General features: G+C 46.2%; 1 protein-coding gene across 7 annotated transcripts in view; it reads left to right on the forward strand.

Annotated features, from left to right (window-relative positions):
• Nucleotides 1-16,530, forward strand: part of Aff1 (AF4/FMR2 family member 1) — a 152,144-nt gene that overhangs the window by 69,814 nt on the left and 65,800 nt on the right. For 6 of the 7 annotated variants that reach the window (XM_010606726.1, XM_010606721.1, XM_010606723.1 and 3 more), the window contains exons 2-3: nt 2,370-2,490; nt 2,989-3,888. In XM_010606726.1, coding sequence (XP_010605028.1) covers nt 2,370-2,490; nt 2,989-3,888 — 1,021 coding nt within the window. The remainder of the gene's footprint in view (nt 1-2,369; nt 2,491-2,988; nt 3,889-16,530) is intronic. The other variant, XM_019204944.2, reaches the window with a different exon arrangement.

The following is a 16,530-nucleotide window of genomic DNA, read 5'->3' on the forward strand; positions in this document are numbered from 1 at the left end:
TGGCCCAAAGTGGCTTAAAAAAAAAAAATCTTAAAGGGAAAAAATCATTTCCTGATCAGCTATCTTATGTGGCTTCTATGATCGCATGCTTATAATGGTTTATGTCCTTTTGAATCAACAAAAGGAATAAGCAAAATCACTAAATAAAAGAATTCCTGAAATGCTTGCTCATGGGCTTATGAGAGGAATCTTAACTTTTGCCTTTAGAAAATTGTACTTTCTATGCTGTACAGGAAGGAAACTACTGGCAACTTGGTTTCTTTGAATGCGGTATCCATATAACACACTGACAGGAAGAGTAAGACATTTTCAATAGACAGTTTGCTGTGGTGGCATCTTTTTTTCTAATTTTACATTTATTCGTACATTTTAGATGCACATAATTATAACATTTGTCATAAAGAATTTGTACTAGTACATGCCATGTCTTGCTACTTTTTTCCCCCATTGCCTCCCTCCCTTATGTACAAAAGCTTTGTTTCCATTTTTTTCTTCAGTTTCCTTTTTTCCCCTTGTCCTTTCTTTCCTTTCTCCCTCCCCCTCCTTTGTTCCCTTTCCCATTTGAACATTTTCTTCCCGTTTCCCAATGTCTGTTGTACCTTTTAGTTCTTATTTCCACTTTTGGTTTCTGACCCCAGAGAAATAGCTCAGTATTTAAACGTAGGTTCGATCTTTGAAGAATGAACAAGGCAGTTTCTTCTTCCTTTGTCTTCTTTCCTCCTTCCATCCTTTTGTCCTTTCTTTCTCACTCAAATGTTTTACTGGCTGCACACTCTGTAATAGATTCTCCAGAAATGAAGATAAAATTTGACTCTGCCTTTAAGCAGCACACTGACTATCAAATTGGAGGCTTTGGGATAAAGAAGAAGGGAAGAAGTTGCAAAAAATGTATTTCATTCATAGAATGCATAAAATTTTATTCATTCATAGAATTTCATTAATAGAGCAAGGAGCTCCCCTGACCTTGCTTGTACTTGGGCAGGAATGGGTGCCAAGTTCTTGTAGCATGTGTGAGGCAGTCCTGTAGGGGTAGAGCAGGACCATGTGGAGCAGATCTGTGCTAGGTGGAGGGGTTTCCATACCAAAGCAAGGTCTTTGAATGTATTCTGCTCTAGGTTGCAGCTGTAAACACTTGTACACTTAGATGTGGATGATGAAGCAAGATCCAGATCAGGGTTTTGACCAGGCTTCTTTTCATGGGAATTCTGGAGGAGAAGGACTCAGACATGCGGAAAGCCAGGAGATCCCCAGGTTCCTGTCAGAGAAATAAGAGCCAGGAGCCAGGTGGGGGCTGGCAGGCCTCTGACATCAGGGCTGGGATTGGTGACGAAGTCAGCATTCACAGCAAGGGAGTGTTTTCCTGTTTGTTCACGTACCTCTGGGAGGAGGATTCAGCGGAGCCTCTAGAAGCAGGTCTATGAAGACAGAATTTTTATAATCCTTCTTTTCTTATCTATTCTGTATCCCACATGAGGGTCTGCAGGGAGCAGCTTGTGGCTTATAGGAGAGCTGAAATTGATCTTTTTCAGGAAGCATCTCTGGAGTCCATCCCTGTTCCTCAGAGAATGTACTTTAATGCCTTTGCTGTCATAGCTAATAATTTAGGAGACATTTTTATACAGTTTAAGTAGGGCAGTCAGATCGTAAGACATTCTCCGTAGGTAGAGCTGACCTCTATAATTGGGTCTTCTCGTCCTTGACATTTGAAATGAGAACTAAAAATCATCTTTTTGGATATAAATGCCAAGACACTCCCAGTAGAGTAGGCTGGGAATAAAGTAAGTACTGTTTTGGGTACCTGGTAATCTTTTAATTATGAAATAAGCCTTTTGATATTAATCTTCCAAAATGTATGATACAGATCCAGGAAAACAGCCCTTCTAAAGTTTACATCCTGCTGTCTCCTTCAGATGAAATGCTTCTACTTCTACCCTGTATTTTGCAGTCTGAAAGTACAAAATCCTTCTTGTCTCAGTCCCAGAGTCCCACAGTCCCTGTAAAAGATAATTCATCTTGGATTTGGTCCTGACCTGATCCAGGATGGTGCTGGAGCCCAGAGTGAAGACCTGGGTTTCTGGAGCCAGAGCCTGAGTCTGGAAGGTCACAGCCTGGTGGCTGAAGCCCTGGTTTGGGAGTGGTTAGGGGATTTGTGTGTTTAGTGGTGTATGTATGTATTTGCCTTGCACGTGCCAGGCAATCTTTCTGCCAGTGATCCATGTGCCCATTGGGCTTAAAGGACTGTATGTGACATCCCTACCATTGCTTCTTCCGGAGCTATCTTCACCTCCCACCGCACACGCACACATGCTCAGCAAAACTTGCGCACTGATAAATGGTGTTGTTTTGTTCTTTTGCGGCATCTGAAACAGCTTGTACAATGAAGACAGAAACCTGCTTCGAGTTAGAGAGAAGGAGCGACGCAACCAGGAAGCTCACCAAGAGCAAGAGGAGTTTCCTGAAGAGATGCCTCTTTTTGGAGAGCCCTACAAGGTGCGCGTGCTGTGTACTCCGTGACCCAACTCTGATCTCTCATAGCACCGAACTCTGATCAAATGATTCAGTGTAACAAGTTCAAATGAGGGTCACAACTGAAAATAACTCGTCCTCAAGAGTGCTTTTGAAAACATCTGAAAATTCTCTGAATATTGTTAGAGTTACTGAAGTCTGTGGTTTTCTTATGTAAAGTTAGTCTGTAATTAGTAACGTGTGTCTGTGATAGGCTTCTCAACAAGGAAATGAGTTAAAACTTTACTGTTAGATTCTGTAAGTTCCATATGAAATTGAGCTTCTATCCTTTTTTTGGCGTGGGGGTACCAGGGATCGAACTTAGGCCCTTGTGCTTGTGAGGCAGGCACTGGAACAACTGAGCTAAATCCCTGGCCCGTGCTTTTCTATCCTTAATGGCATTACGTAACAGTTGTTAAATGATTCTTCCTCCTTAGACATTTTTATCCAGTACCTGACTCCATTGCCTTTTCTGTGTCCCAGACAGCAAAAGGTGATGAGCTATCCAGCCGATTACAGAGCATGCTGGGGAACTATGAAGAGATGAAGGAGTTCCTGAGCATCACTTCCTACCCTCAGTGCCCGGATGCTTCGGAGAACCGCCTGGGGAAGCCAAGATGCCCTTTGTTTCCCGAGCGGGGGAGCAGCATTCCATCCAGCCCCTTTCACGCCAGTGTCCACCACCAGCCCTTGCACACCTCTGCCCCTAGGCCCCTTTCCATGGGTAGCAGCAGCCACAATCCAAAGATGATGCAGCTGAGAACGGACCCAGTGCCAGGCCCTCATGCCAAGGGCTACGGCCCGCTGGACAGCCAGCACCTGACTCAGGACCACCTTGGGCAGGAAGGGTCCAGCTCTGGTCAGCACAAAAGGGGGGACCACAGAGGCAATAGAGACCTGAGTGCCCCTGGGACAGGTGCCACTCCAGCTGGAGAGCTTTCTCCTTTCATCTCCTCTTTGCCCTCCCCGGTGCCACCCCTGTCACCCATACATTCCACCCACCTAGCACCCCCCAGGGCACAAGGAGGTGGCAAGGCTCAGGGCAGCGGCAGCAATAGTAAAGGCTGCTGCCCAGCCAGGTCTCCCAAGGACCCAGCCTCAAAGACTTGTGAGAAAGAGGTCCCTCTGGACAGCATGGCGGTGGTAGCCAGCCTTGGGGTTGCCCCCCAGCCTCCTCCTCAGACATTTCCACCTCCCCCACTGCCCTCCAAAAGCGTGGTCCTGCAGCAGAAGCCTACAGCCTACGTGCGGCCCATGGATGGGCAGGATCAGGCCCCCAATGAGTCTCCGAAGCTGAAACTGCAGAACTTGGAGAGGGTAGGCCCAAAGGTGCCTGCTGAGGCCCGGCTCACCAAGCTGAAGATGCCAGCCCTGCCTGTGGAGGTGAGTGGAGCCTCTCACCTGGCCAGCTCTGCAGCAAGGACAAATGGAGACACGGGTGGGGTGGGACGGAAGGCGAGTCTGGCTGTGGAGTGGGGAATTCCTTTGCATTTAGGAGCTTTTTTAAATTGGTGCTTTGGTTTTGGTTGTTTAGAGACAAGGTTTCTCTGTGCAGTTCAGGCTGGACCTGAACTCACTGTACCTGTGGGCCTCAAACTCTTGTGATCCTCCTGCCTCAACCTTCCAAGTGCTGGGATTACAAGTTCACGCTGCCATGCCTGCTTTGGGAACTTGTTAGCTCATAAAAAACTCATGTCCGAGGTGTATTACTGATGTTAGATGTTGAAATGCAGTTTGTGCAAAGGTTTAAACAGTTTTTATCAGTCCGTATCAATCAGTAAAACAGAGATCTGGAGCGTACAGTTGGTGTATGCACCTTTTTGCCCACTACCAAATCAAGATAGAGAACATTTCCTAGCCTTACAGGAAGGTTTGGCTTTTTGTTTGTTTGAGGGAAACACAGGCTTCTTCATGAAAGTGAAGAAAAGCATTTTTGGCTAATACTTCCTTACCCTCCATGAGTCCTAAGCCATAAAAAAGTAAAATTAAGATGTCAAAATGTTGAAGAGAAAGCCTTTATTTTTTTTTTAAGAGTCATTCCCCAAGAAGTGTAAAGAATTTTGAAATTAAAGCTCTGTTCTAATATTTTTTATTTATCCCCCAAAAAAGAAGAGTGGGTGTGTAATGACATCTTGAGAGTGAGTCACAAGTATAATACAGAATGTTATTCAACTGTGAAGTTTGAAAGTAACAAAAGATTGTATTTTTTAAACCAAGAAAAGAATTTCTTTTGTTCTTAAGTGGCAGTGTTGTGTTTGAAAGAAGAGAAGCAGAACTCATCCTCCAGTGAAATTTTAAGGTAGTACTAGTTACTCTAAAATTGAGATTAATAGTGCAAAATGAAATAATTCAATTAATTTTTGGTCATTTGAGACAGACTCTCACTGTGTAGTGCAGACTGGTCTTGAACTCATTATGTAGCGCAGGCTGGTCTCAGACTCACAGGAATCTTCCTGCCTCAGCTTCCTGAGCGCTGAAAGTAGGATGAATGCTACCATGCTGCCTGAAGTGAGCTTTAAGTGAGTCTGTTAATGGTAAAGTCTGTGGTTTAGTTAGCTCTATTGTATAAACACTCTGTTCTGCATATCCATTACTCAAAGACATTTGTACCACCTGAGTTTTGGGTTTACTTAACACCAGAAGGTAAGTTCTTAAAAAAAAATGTCAGAACCTTTGCTGGAAAAAGAACACTGATGTTCAAGGGAAGAACTTACCCCTCCAGTGTCAGCTTTGTTTCATCCTCCGCTCTTGAGCTGTGAGACTTCCTGGATGGCCTCAGAGTGTGACTTTGGCTTGAGGGAAAAGTAAAGCGAATGGTGGAGCTGACCAGCTGACCAAGGCGGCAGAGCTGTACCCCCCTGCAGCTTGGGGAGGGCCGTACAGTGAGCCTTTCCCAGACACCATGTGCTGTGCCGCAGGAGCAGAGTAGAGCAGATCCTGCCTCCTCAGACAGTGAGGAGCTTCGTGGGTTTTCTTGCTGCGTTGATCCAATAGGATCTATTGTGTCTTCCCAGTTAAAGAAACACAGAAGGGCACGATTTAACGTTTCCTTTTTCAGAACACTTGATAACTGAAAAGTTGCTTTAAAACAAAGGACCAGATTAGTGAGAGTGCTGTCCTGGGTGGGGTTGGGGGAGGAGCTGGGTGGATCTTTGCTCAGGTATGAAAGCCCTGGTTGTTTCCTGTGTGTTACAGACACAGGCCCAGGTTAGATGGTCACTCCTGTTTTCTGAGGAGAGGAGTCGAAGTGGGTGGGGTCCTCCGGGGTTGGTTCCTGAGACCCGGCTTCTTAAGAAGAGGCCGGCTCGTCCCTGCTGTCCCCTGGCCCACGCTAGGGCCCCATCACCCGGGGTGCTGTGGGTGACAGAAGGGTGAGCCGCAGGGCCAAGGCAGACGGAAGGCAGGCTCAGGTGACCTGCCAAGGGACGCCGAGGGAGCGCGAGTACATCAGGAGCCAGGACACTGCCTCCTCCGTGAGGCTGGTTTTAGGTTTATTTTTTCTGGCGAGATTTTGGATTTGGTTTAGCTTTTTAACACAGATCTCATGTTTCACAGATGCAGCATTAGTTTTCTGTTGACACACAACCCAATGAGTTCGTTACTGAGATTTTTAAAAAATATAGATTGAACTTCAAATATCAAAAGTTCCGTTTTCTGGTGGGCCCAACGAAAGCATAGAGATGGGACTGAGAAAAGCAGGAAATGAAACCCAGAGCAGTAAACAGGGTGTAGGACAGTGGCACATCGGCTCATCCTGGGCTAAAATACGGCTGGGCCAGAGGGACGGGCAGGGGAGGAAGGCAGGCGACAGCAGGCGGAGAGGCAGAGGAGGCGCCGTGTGTGCTCTGCTGCTGGCTTCCTTGGGCCCTCGCTCAGCCTAGTTGCTTTCCTAGCTCTCTGAGGGTGACTTGATTTTGCTGTGTGTCCCATTGTCCCCACGGCTTCCTTGAAAATAAACCCAAATACGAAAGTCACCTTTTATTTTTGGAGTTCCTTCATCTTCAAGCTACACAGATGTGAATTCTTTACCTGATTCCCGTGCTTTCACCTCCAAGGAAGTGCTTGGTTTGATATTTTAATTGGTACCTTAAGACAGTATATTCTTTTCTGGGATAAGTCATTCTCACAGTGAAAATTTAGTCCTTCCCAAGAGTCTACAGGAAAAAATTACCAAAAGGTCAGTATTCTGACTCACTAGAGGCCTGGACCACAGAAGTCTGACTTTGTTTTCTCTGAGAGTGTCTGTCTGGGTCAGTGGGGTGACATAGAATAGCACGCAGTGTGACCTTGCTGAGGGCAGCGGGACTCACCTCTCCAGCTGTGGAACCTGCTCTACACCCCACTTTCTCTTGGGGGTGACAGTGAGTGTGGACCCTATGGCTCAGCAGCGTGGGGAGGACATGTGTGTTTGGACACAGGACACAGGTGGGATACCAAACTACGCTGACAAGAATGCTCTCAGTTTAGAGATACCGCCTTTTTATTGTGTGTATAAGGTCTAAGAGAAGTCATTGAATTTTGCTAAAAGATATTGCTAGTATTGTAGCCAGAGCTAGGAACACCCCTCCTTGGTCTTCTACCTTGATACCTTTTCGGTGGCACTGAATCCAGAGGTGGTGGTGGTATGTACATTTGTCATTGTTTTTGGCTTTTGCAGTACTTGGTCAAAGCTGGAGCCTTGGTGCCAGCTAAGTACCATACCACTGAACAACATGCCCGGCTCCCATGTGTATATTTTTGACCAGCAGAGTTGGACTTTGTCTCTTAGACTGAACCTAAGGTAGAGCCTTGGGGGAGGGTAGAGTCCGTTTGATTTCTTATGTTTCTTAACTCCACATCTTTTCTTCTATGATTAGTATCTCTTTACCGCTGGTAGTAACCTCACAGTATGCCACACACTCTGAAAGGCCGTGGTTTTGTAGCTGAAATCAGGGCAGACAGGGCCCTTCTCTTAGAACTTGTGTTTTGATGGGAGGATTGATAATTGGTCTGTAAACCAAAGCTGAGGCTTTGAGAATGCCTCAGGACGTAAGCAGAAGGGTGCCGAGAGTGGAGAAGCAGAGGATCCACCTTAAGAAGGGTGGCCGGCACAATCCCCTTCCCAGGATGTGCACTCAGAACACGAGGCAGCTGTGCAGTTAGAAGAGGCATTCATTTCAGGCCAAGAAACGGGAAGTGCAAAGTCTAAGAAGTAAGAAGGAGGAGAGTGTGGCTGGACTGGGAGAGAGGGGTGATGCAAGGTGAGAGCAGGCATGGGCGGAGTGAGGCGTACGAGGCTCGTAGGTGTGATCCGGGTGTGACCGAGGGGAGTGAGGATTTGAGCATGGGGGCAACTTACTGACCACCAGCTCCTGGGTGGAGAATGGGTTAGCAGGGCAAGGGCAAAGGCAGGGAGACAGCTCTGAGGACGCTGTCACTGAAGAGGCATCGAGAGAGCTTGGTGGTTGGTTGAAGGTGATGGAGCTGGAGGTCAGGCACAGCAAAGTATCAGTGAGGCTGGAAGCCTTTATATGAAAGGTGATGGTATTACAACAGTGGCAGCTACTGAGATGGGAACAAGCTGGAAAACCTAGGCTCTGATGGAGGAAGTTTTAGATGCTGCTACATCCGGGTAGCCATGACACCCTGGTGGTCGTAGATAGAAGTCCAGCCCTGGAGAAATGTTCAGACTGGGGTTTGTTTTTATACTGTAGGTATTAAAGCGCCACCAGCAGGAACTGGCAGTGGTCAGGTACACCGTGTTTCCTGTCCAGATGAATCAGGCTCTGACTGTGGCTGACTTCCCTACGGCAGCTGCTCTTTCCCTGGAGGAATCTCCTGATAACCTGTGGGGTCACTTACCTCAGTGTTGCCCAGTAGACCTGGGCTCTCGGCTGAGCACTTCATTTCGTTGTGGTGCTCCAGTTGAGCCTTCCGTTTTCAGGGAGCTGCCTGCCAATGCTGAATTAAACGCCAGTGGAAAACAGTGTGACAGTGAATCACTTTGCATTTGTGTGTGCAGCACATTCTTTCCTAGCTCCTCGTTTAGCTGTCCTGTTCGTGTAAACCTCAGGAAGAGGGACTTCCTGTTATGAAATGATCTAGAGAGCTAGGCGCCCTCCTTTTTGGGTGTGTGGAGGCAGCGATGTGTCTAGTGCCCACTTAGAGTTGAACTGCTCACCCTCACGGACGCACTGGCACTTCAGCAACTGACAGAACCACACAGCGGCCCCTGCCTTCTGAAGCCCAGTTAACACAGTGGACCCCAACTCTCCTGCTGGGAGCAAGCGTTATCCAAATAGCCCTCAGATCAGTGTGTATGAAGTCTGATAAGTGCTAGTTGGGAAACTGGGAGCCAGGGCCTGTGACAGAATCAGGGAGGGAATCTCACTCTGTGGTTGGGCGGGTGGGAGGATGAAGCTGCTTTGTGTCCTAAGCAGAGGGGACAGTGAATGCCAGTGGCTGGTACAGAAATGTCCCAAGGTATTCTGAGTCGTAAACCAGGACTGAAGATCCCAGGCCATTTTCATTCATTCTGAACCTTATCTGCACAGCAGAATTACTTGAGGAAGCCTGTTAGAAGTACGCAGTGATGGCGGTTTTTGTAGTTTGTGTTTGTGTTTGTTTGGTACTGGGGATGGAACTTGGGTCCTTGTGCTTGTGAGGCAGGCAGTGGGGACCACAGAGCTAAATCCCCAGCCCTGTAGTTTGTTTTTTAAATGTGGTACTGGGGATTGAACCCAAGGCTTTTTGCTCTGGGGCCACAGGCCCCCTCCCACCAGGGTCTTGCTGAGTTGCTAGATTGTTCAGGCTAGGCTGTTATATTATAACTCTTCTGCTTCAGCCTTCCAGAATGCTGGGATTACAGGGTGTGCCACCACACCTGGCTGGAAATACATATTGTTTTTGTGGAGGGTTGTTTGTTTGTTTGAGACAGGGTCTCACTATGCAGTTGAAACAGACCTGGAACTCACTATGTAGCTCAGGCTGGTCTCGAACTCAGCGATCCTCCTGCCTCAGCCTCCTGGGTGCTGGGATTACAGGCAGGTGCTGCCACGTCTGGCTAGAAATACATATTGTTAAAAAAAATTCCCAGACCCTCTCCTACATGGGTTGAAGGATCTCTGTCTGTGATCTCATGAAATTTGTTCTCATAGCCTGGAAATGCAGAGTTTTAGGTAGTTAGGACTCACTGCTACTGGATGGCGATTCCCCCACGGGGGACTCTGGGTCAAATTCCCATGTTCTCTTCCTCCAGAGCTTGTGTTTTCTTCCAGCTCTTCAAAAGTTTCTGCATAAAGTAGAATATTCCGATACAATCTTATTTAGCTTTTCAGGACATTATTTAAAGAATATTTTTATTATGCTATTACAAGTAAAACATCCATAATCTGAAAGTCTGAAATCTTCCAGCGCCCAGAATGTTTGGATACCATCCTGATGCCACAAGTAAATTCTACACTCACCTCACCTGACAGATGGTTGCAATCAAAATGCAGGTGTACCAAAAAATATATAAAATTGCCTCCAGGTAGTACATAGAAGGTATGTATATGAAACAAATGTAGTGCTTAGACTTGAGTCCTGACTCCAAAATAATCTCATGCACATGCAAATATTCTAAAATCCTCAAAGTCTCTGAAATCAAAACAGGACTGATTCTAGCTATTTTGGATAAGGGTTACTGAACTTGTACAGCCACTTTAGATCTGATTCCATCAGGCAGACCTCTAAATATAGAAGTTTTAAAAATAGTAGCAAGGGATGGGCAGATGCTTTGGGCAGAAGCTGCAGATAGGCCCCCTAAGGCTGGGTTAGGTCTGCTAGCCCTTTTGTTTTACCTGTATAATGTGTTTTTCTTTCCTGTTTGCCCTTGAAACTAATATTTACAAGCTAGAGAATTTAGGTTAAAAACGAAACAAAGCCAGATCTTCAGTTTGCCCAGAAACTTGTCGGTTTATGCTGCGTGAAGGCTCCCACTTTCAGTGTAGGAACCTGGCAAGCTTTTGAAAAATACTTTAAATGCTGAAGGAATCGTTTTAATACAGGCAGAGATACTTTTGCAAAGCTCTAAAATTGCTGGAAACGAGTTTGTAAAACTCGTAAAGAGTAAAATTGCTTACAGCAGCTCAAGAGGAAAGCTTAAAATTCAAATGGGAAGGTCTTTCTGGGTGGTATTAATTGGAATTGTTTTCTACTTTCTGTTCCTTCTCAAAAATGCCAGAAGTACATTTGGTACCAGGATAAGAAATTCCTGTTCCTCCCTATTGTTTTCACACTTGATCTTTGCGGATGGATATTGGATCCCCATGGGTCTCTCCAGTACTCACTGCCAAGCCAGAGTTGTGTACGCCTTTGAATCTGCCTGGACTACGTGTTCTCTCTAGTCATTTTAGCTCTTCTCTAGATTAATTGTGTTTTATTTTGAGCCAAATGATAGTCTTTGGGGACAAAAAGCTAGATATTCCAAAGGGAGTCTTGTTGATGCCTAAGTTAGAGGTTTTGATTTTGGCTATTTGATGAGGTGACCAATACTTCTGAGACATTTCAATGAAATTCCTCCTAAGAGATGATCCCAGTTCTTGTTATCATAACAGACTTTCTTGTTTGGCCTTGGATTTTTTCCTCTCCAGTTTCCAGGAGCTATGGTATTTGAAAAATCATTATTTTCCAAGGTTGTTTTTGCAGTATGTTCACATTTCATTTTCTAAGAACTCTATAAGCTGCTATTTTTATATTAATTTTGTTCCTTTCTTTAAAGGTTGGAATTGCACTCAGGAGGCAGAAGCAGGAGGATAGCCATGAGTTTGAGGCCAGCCTGGGCCACATAGTGAGCTCAAGGTCAGCCTGAACTACGTGGTCAGACTCCATCTTAAAAAAACCAAACCAAAACAAGAAACAAAAGGTTGAAATCACTAGATTGACAAAGTCCTCCTTTCGCCATCCAAGTTCAGGGTCCACAACTGGTTTTCTCTGGAACTCCATTTTCTTCCCTGTTCCAGCTTGGCCTACTTTCTCTGCTTTTTCTCCTAACCCCATGATACTTTGTCAAGCCACTCTAATCTCTTTAATCCCCTGGGCTGGAGGGTTTTGAGATTGAACGTTTTAATCTAGGGGCCTCAGTATTTAAGTAATTAGAGGTCCTGTTTCCAGCTCTGTACTTCAAGTAAATCACTTTAGTTTTTTTTTTTTTTTTAATTCCAATTTACAAATAATAGAATTCTGGGATTACACTGGGCAAGAATTTGAAGCTTTGACTTGAGCTGCATGAATTAAGAAAGGAAAATGTTCTCTATCTTCCTCGCAGGCGTTTTTTATAGCCTTAAGCTTTATGGACTCTGCTTTTCCTTGGAAACCCAGCTTTTAAAATTACTTACTAGAACTTATTACCTCAGTTGTGCATGTTTATAGGGTACATTGTGCAGTAATGATAAAATCAGGATAGCCAGAATTTCTAGCTCCTTAAACGTTGTTTGTTATTGTTATTACTTTTTTTTTCTTTAAACGGTTTTTAAAATGTGAATCAATATGTAAGCTAAATGAAAACATATTTTTGACTAAATTATGTGTATCAATTAAATTAACGAATCCATGATGACATTTCAGTTACATGTGTGCAGTGTGTACCGATAAATCAGGGTAATTAACATTTCCATTTGAAGTCAAGCGAATCCGTGTGGTAATTGAGCTCGTGTGTCTGATTTATTTCACTTAGCATTGTGGCCTCAATGTGCGTCTGTGTTCCTACAGATGACTCAGTTTCTTTCTTGATGTCAGAGTAATGCTCCATTTTTTTAAAAAATCTGTTCACCTGTTGGTGGACATGCAGGCTGCTTCCGAGATGTGCTGCTGTAAACATGGATATGCGTGTGACGTCTTTAACTCTCTAGGGCAAGATAGCAGGGAACTGGCTGGATCTAATGGAATTTCTAGTTTTAGGCTTCACGGAGTCTTCACACTGATTTCCACAGTGGTTGTACCGGTTCACATTACCACCAGCAGCTCAGAAGGGCAGCCCCTCCCTCAGCATTTGTTGTTATTTCAGTTCTTGGTGGTGGCCATTCTTTCTGGAGTAAGATGGAATCTCAGTATTGTTTGTTGATTTTTTTTTTTTTTTTTTTGATACCAGGGATACAACTCCGGCCCTTGCACTCTTGTTCAGTGGTGGAACCCTTCAGCCAAATTCCTGGCCTCTCATTACTGTTTTCATTTGCGTTTGTCTGATGGCCAGTGGTATTGAGCACTTTTCATGTGTCTCTTGGCCGTTTGCATTTCTGAGAAGTGTCTGTTCATTTCTGCACCCCACAGTATGTTACCACACACAGTACCGTCAATGGGAAGGTGACAAGAGGGTCACTCGTGGTGCCCTGCTGGCTCTGTCCGCTGCTCCCTGTGCGGGAGCTGCTCTGACTTCTCCACGTGTGCTGACTCCTTTTGTGTGCACAGTGATATCATGTGGTGGGTGATGTCACCATCTGTTTTACTGGGGCACTTAGCAAGCGCAGAGGACTCCTTTGTCTAAGCCTCCCATGGCTTCCCTGGTGGTCTTGGAGCCCAGACCCAAGTAATTGGGTTTAGCACCCACTCTGATGCCCTTGAGGAGAGGAAGCAGTGCTTTTTTTTTTTTTTTAAAGAGTTGCCTCTTGAAGTATTTTGGGTATTGGTGAAAATCCTACCTGGGCTAAAGTTGAGGGAGAGAAAAGACAGGGAGAAAGATGGGGCCTAGGCAGGGCACTGCAGCAGGGTGAGCCTGCTGGCCAGTCCTGAATGTCTTTACTGACTCCGTGACTCAGAAGCAAGAATCAGGTATAGAAAGAACTCCCCCTGGCTTCCTGGCAGGCAGTGCAGCATGGGGTTCTAATGCAGGGAGACCTGGGGCAAGGAACACAACCTTGCTGGCAGTTTTTCCACCCATGATGTGGGTGTGATGGACTGTGGGGTGCTGGGGAGTCCGTATGTTGCCTCCACTGTGTGGGGCTCAGGAGGTGCTGGTGGGGACCATTCCTGTTGAAAGTTAAAGGTGGGCTGTATGGAGAAGATAGAATTTGGACAGAGGTTTATCAGAAGGAGGAGTATGTGATGTCAGGGTGGGAGAATGGAGAGCACATTGACAACTTGTTTACTCAGTAGTCTTTACAAACCTAGGAGATTCAGGTCAAGAGAGGGACCATGAATTCTCAGTTACGATGTTCTAGGTAGATAAAGCTCCCCCAGATTTTCTTTCAGAAATCATAAAAATAAGCAAAGACCCAGGGAGAGCAAGCATTTGTTTAGGGGTTACAAGCTTTTGAGAGCTGAGTGGCCACAGGGTTCTACCTCCCCTCCCGGGCCTGGGAGCTCCTTCCTGAACAACTCCTCCAGGGATTGGCAGTCCCCGGGGTAAATGTTTCACTGTATAAAAATTTAACGTGCTCTGAAATATTTTACCGTCCCCACCCTTTAGTTTCCAGTGCACTTGCTTGCTTGTTTGTCTCACTGTCAGACCTTGTAAGTGGAGCAGCAGGCAGGGTGTCTGGCATGAGTCATGTTGCACAGGGCTCCAGCTGGGGCTCTAAGGAGCTTAATGGTTTGCGTGGCATTCAGGAGTGACCTCTGAAGTGCTCAGAGCCCTTGATTTCCCCGGTGGCACCCCCTCCACGTTCATACCTCATATATGATGCCGGACTCGGTTGGACTAGAATTCGCATGAGGTGGTGATGGATACTCTGGTCTGGTGGCCCTGTGCCTTGCACCAAGGCCTTAAGCTTTGCTTTGTACCTCTTGGTGACAAAAGCCACCCAGATAGGCATTCTCTCAGTCCTTCTACTTCCAGTGACTCAGAACCGGCCAGAAGCCAGACAGCCCCCACTGACCTTTGCCCTTCGGAACCACAGGAGGAGGTGCTTTTTTCTGGCCCTCTCACCTTCCCCACCACACCCTCTTGCATCCTCCTTTTGATTACTTTGAAGCTTGACCCAGCATTTCGCAGTCGTAATCTCTGTATACAGCGGCCAGAGCAGAGCTGTGTGCCTTGCTAACACAACCTCCTGTCGTGTTCTGCCACCGCCAGAGCTTCAGAGACAGAAGCAGGTGCCCATTCCGCACCCCCCAGCCTCCTGAGGCTCTGCAGCCTGCCTGCCCCAGCCCACCGTCCTGACCTCGGAGGCACCCCAGAGTGATCTCGGCTATCCCGGGGCTCCTCCTGCCCCTGCACTGTCTCTTCCCCAGGATCCTGCCTTCTGCCAGCCTTCTCATTCTGCTCTTAAAGTTCCCACTCCTGAAAGTGGGTTCTCGGGAAGTGGTCTCCATACAGTGTGGTTTTAACCCGAAATGCTAAGACAGTTCTTGGGCTCTAGATCCCTTTAACACCCCACCCTGTCCTGGACCTTCCAGCCTTTTGCACTGGTGTCTCCGACTCCGCCCGCCTCATCAGTCTGTGTCTCCTGGTTCTACGCACTCACTCCACTCACCCTCCTGCTTTCTGCTGCCCATCAACCACTGTCCACTTTTTACAGCTCAGGCCTAAGGGTGTTAATCTAGAAACAGCCGTAGAAACCTTCCCTCTTTTTCCCTCACAGCCCCATCTCTAATGAAGACCTTTTACTATCCTTGAACTGTTACAATTTTTTTTGTGTGTCTTTTTCAAGCTACCGCATGATTCCATACAAAAATGACTTCATTAAATGAAAATCAGATAAATTATTCTTATGGTCTTTCAGTACCTCCCCCTTGCCTTCAGGATAAGAACCTAAATATTGCCACCCTTCAGCAAAGAGCTGACGTTCCTCTCTGTGCCCAGGCTGGCCTCAAATTTCTAGGCTCAGGATCCTCTTGCTTCAGCCTCAACATTTGGGATTATGGGTGTGTGCCACTGTGCCCAGCACTACCATTTCCTGCCTCTTCCTCCTCTTTGCCTTTTGAGGTGTAGATACTGAACCCAGGGACTGCACCACTGAGCTTCATCCCAGTCCTTTTTACTTTTTCGTTTGGGTCTTGTGAAGTCACCCAGGTTGGATTCCACTTGGATCCTCCTGCCTCAGCCTCCCTCAGTGGTGGGATCGCAGGCACATAACACCATTTGCCCTTCTCCTGGGGCTCATCCTTGTCTCTAGAATTGTGGCCCTCCTGCCGATGCTGCCTTGTCCCTTCCTGTAGCCCCCCCCCACCACACCCGCCCACAGCTGACTTTCTCCGTGGGCTGCTACTCACTGTGAACACCCAGTTTCAACCCTTCTCTAGTCGTCTGTGTCCTCTCTCTCACCAGGGGAATCATTTCAAGGGCAGAAATCAGTGGTGATCCCTTTGTGTTTTAACACAGGTGAGAACTGGGTCACTATTGGAATTTTTTGCCTTACTGTGTTCAACTTCAAGATTTCTTAACCCAGTTTGCTTTTGATCTGGTGTCTGAAAGACAATCTCTGAAGAACAGAGGGGAACAGTGTAGCACGTGACTGAGTTTTCTAGTTATGATACGTGGCTGGGGAACTGGCCCAAGGTCCAACAAGTTTTTTGAGGAATTGTTTTGCCATTTTCAGCTGTTTCTTTCTTTCTTTCTTTTTTTTGTACCAGGGATTGAAATCAGGCCCTTGTGCTTGTGAGGCAGGTGGCGGCACCACTGAGCTAAATCCCCGACCCATTCAGCTGTTTCTTAAATCACTTGAGCACTCTCTCGTCCATGTAAGTTTGAAAACTAGCAGCCCCGACCACTCGATAGCACTTCTTGGTGCAGTGCCCTAGCTTCTTGGCTGCTGTGTTTCTCAGTAGGAAGCTTAAGAGATTAATCAGGCTGCTGTGTGTGCTGTAAAAACTTGCAAGTAGATCTTTGTATATCTTGTGTATTTATAGGTGCTTTCCTCTGTATTAATAAGGATTTCCTTTAGTGAGTACTGTATAAGAGATGCAGATAATCCTGAAAAGGAGTCAGTTTAATATTTTGCCACTGAGTAAACCACTTGTTCCAGGGATGAGCTGACCACACTTTGCCCCCAAGGCGTCCATAGGTAGTGCACGTCCTAGGAACTTAAGAACTACTGACCCTAACAAAAAAAAAAAAAAAAAAAAAAATAA

This window comes from Fukomys damarensis, unplaced genomic scaffold (assembly GCF_012274545.1).
Source record: "Fukomys damarensis isolate Sample0158 unplaced genomic scaffold, DMR_v1.0_HiC HiC_scaffold_37, whole genome shotgun sequence".
NCBI lineage: Eukaryota > Metazoa > Chordata > Mammalia > Rodentia > Bathyergidae > Fukomys > Fukomys damarensis.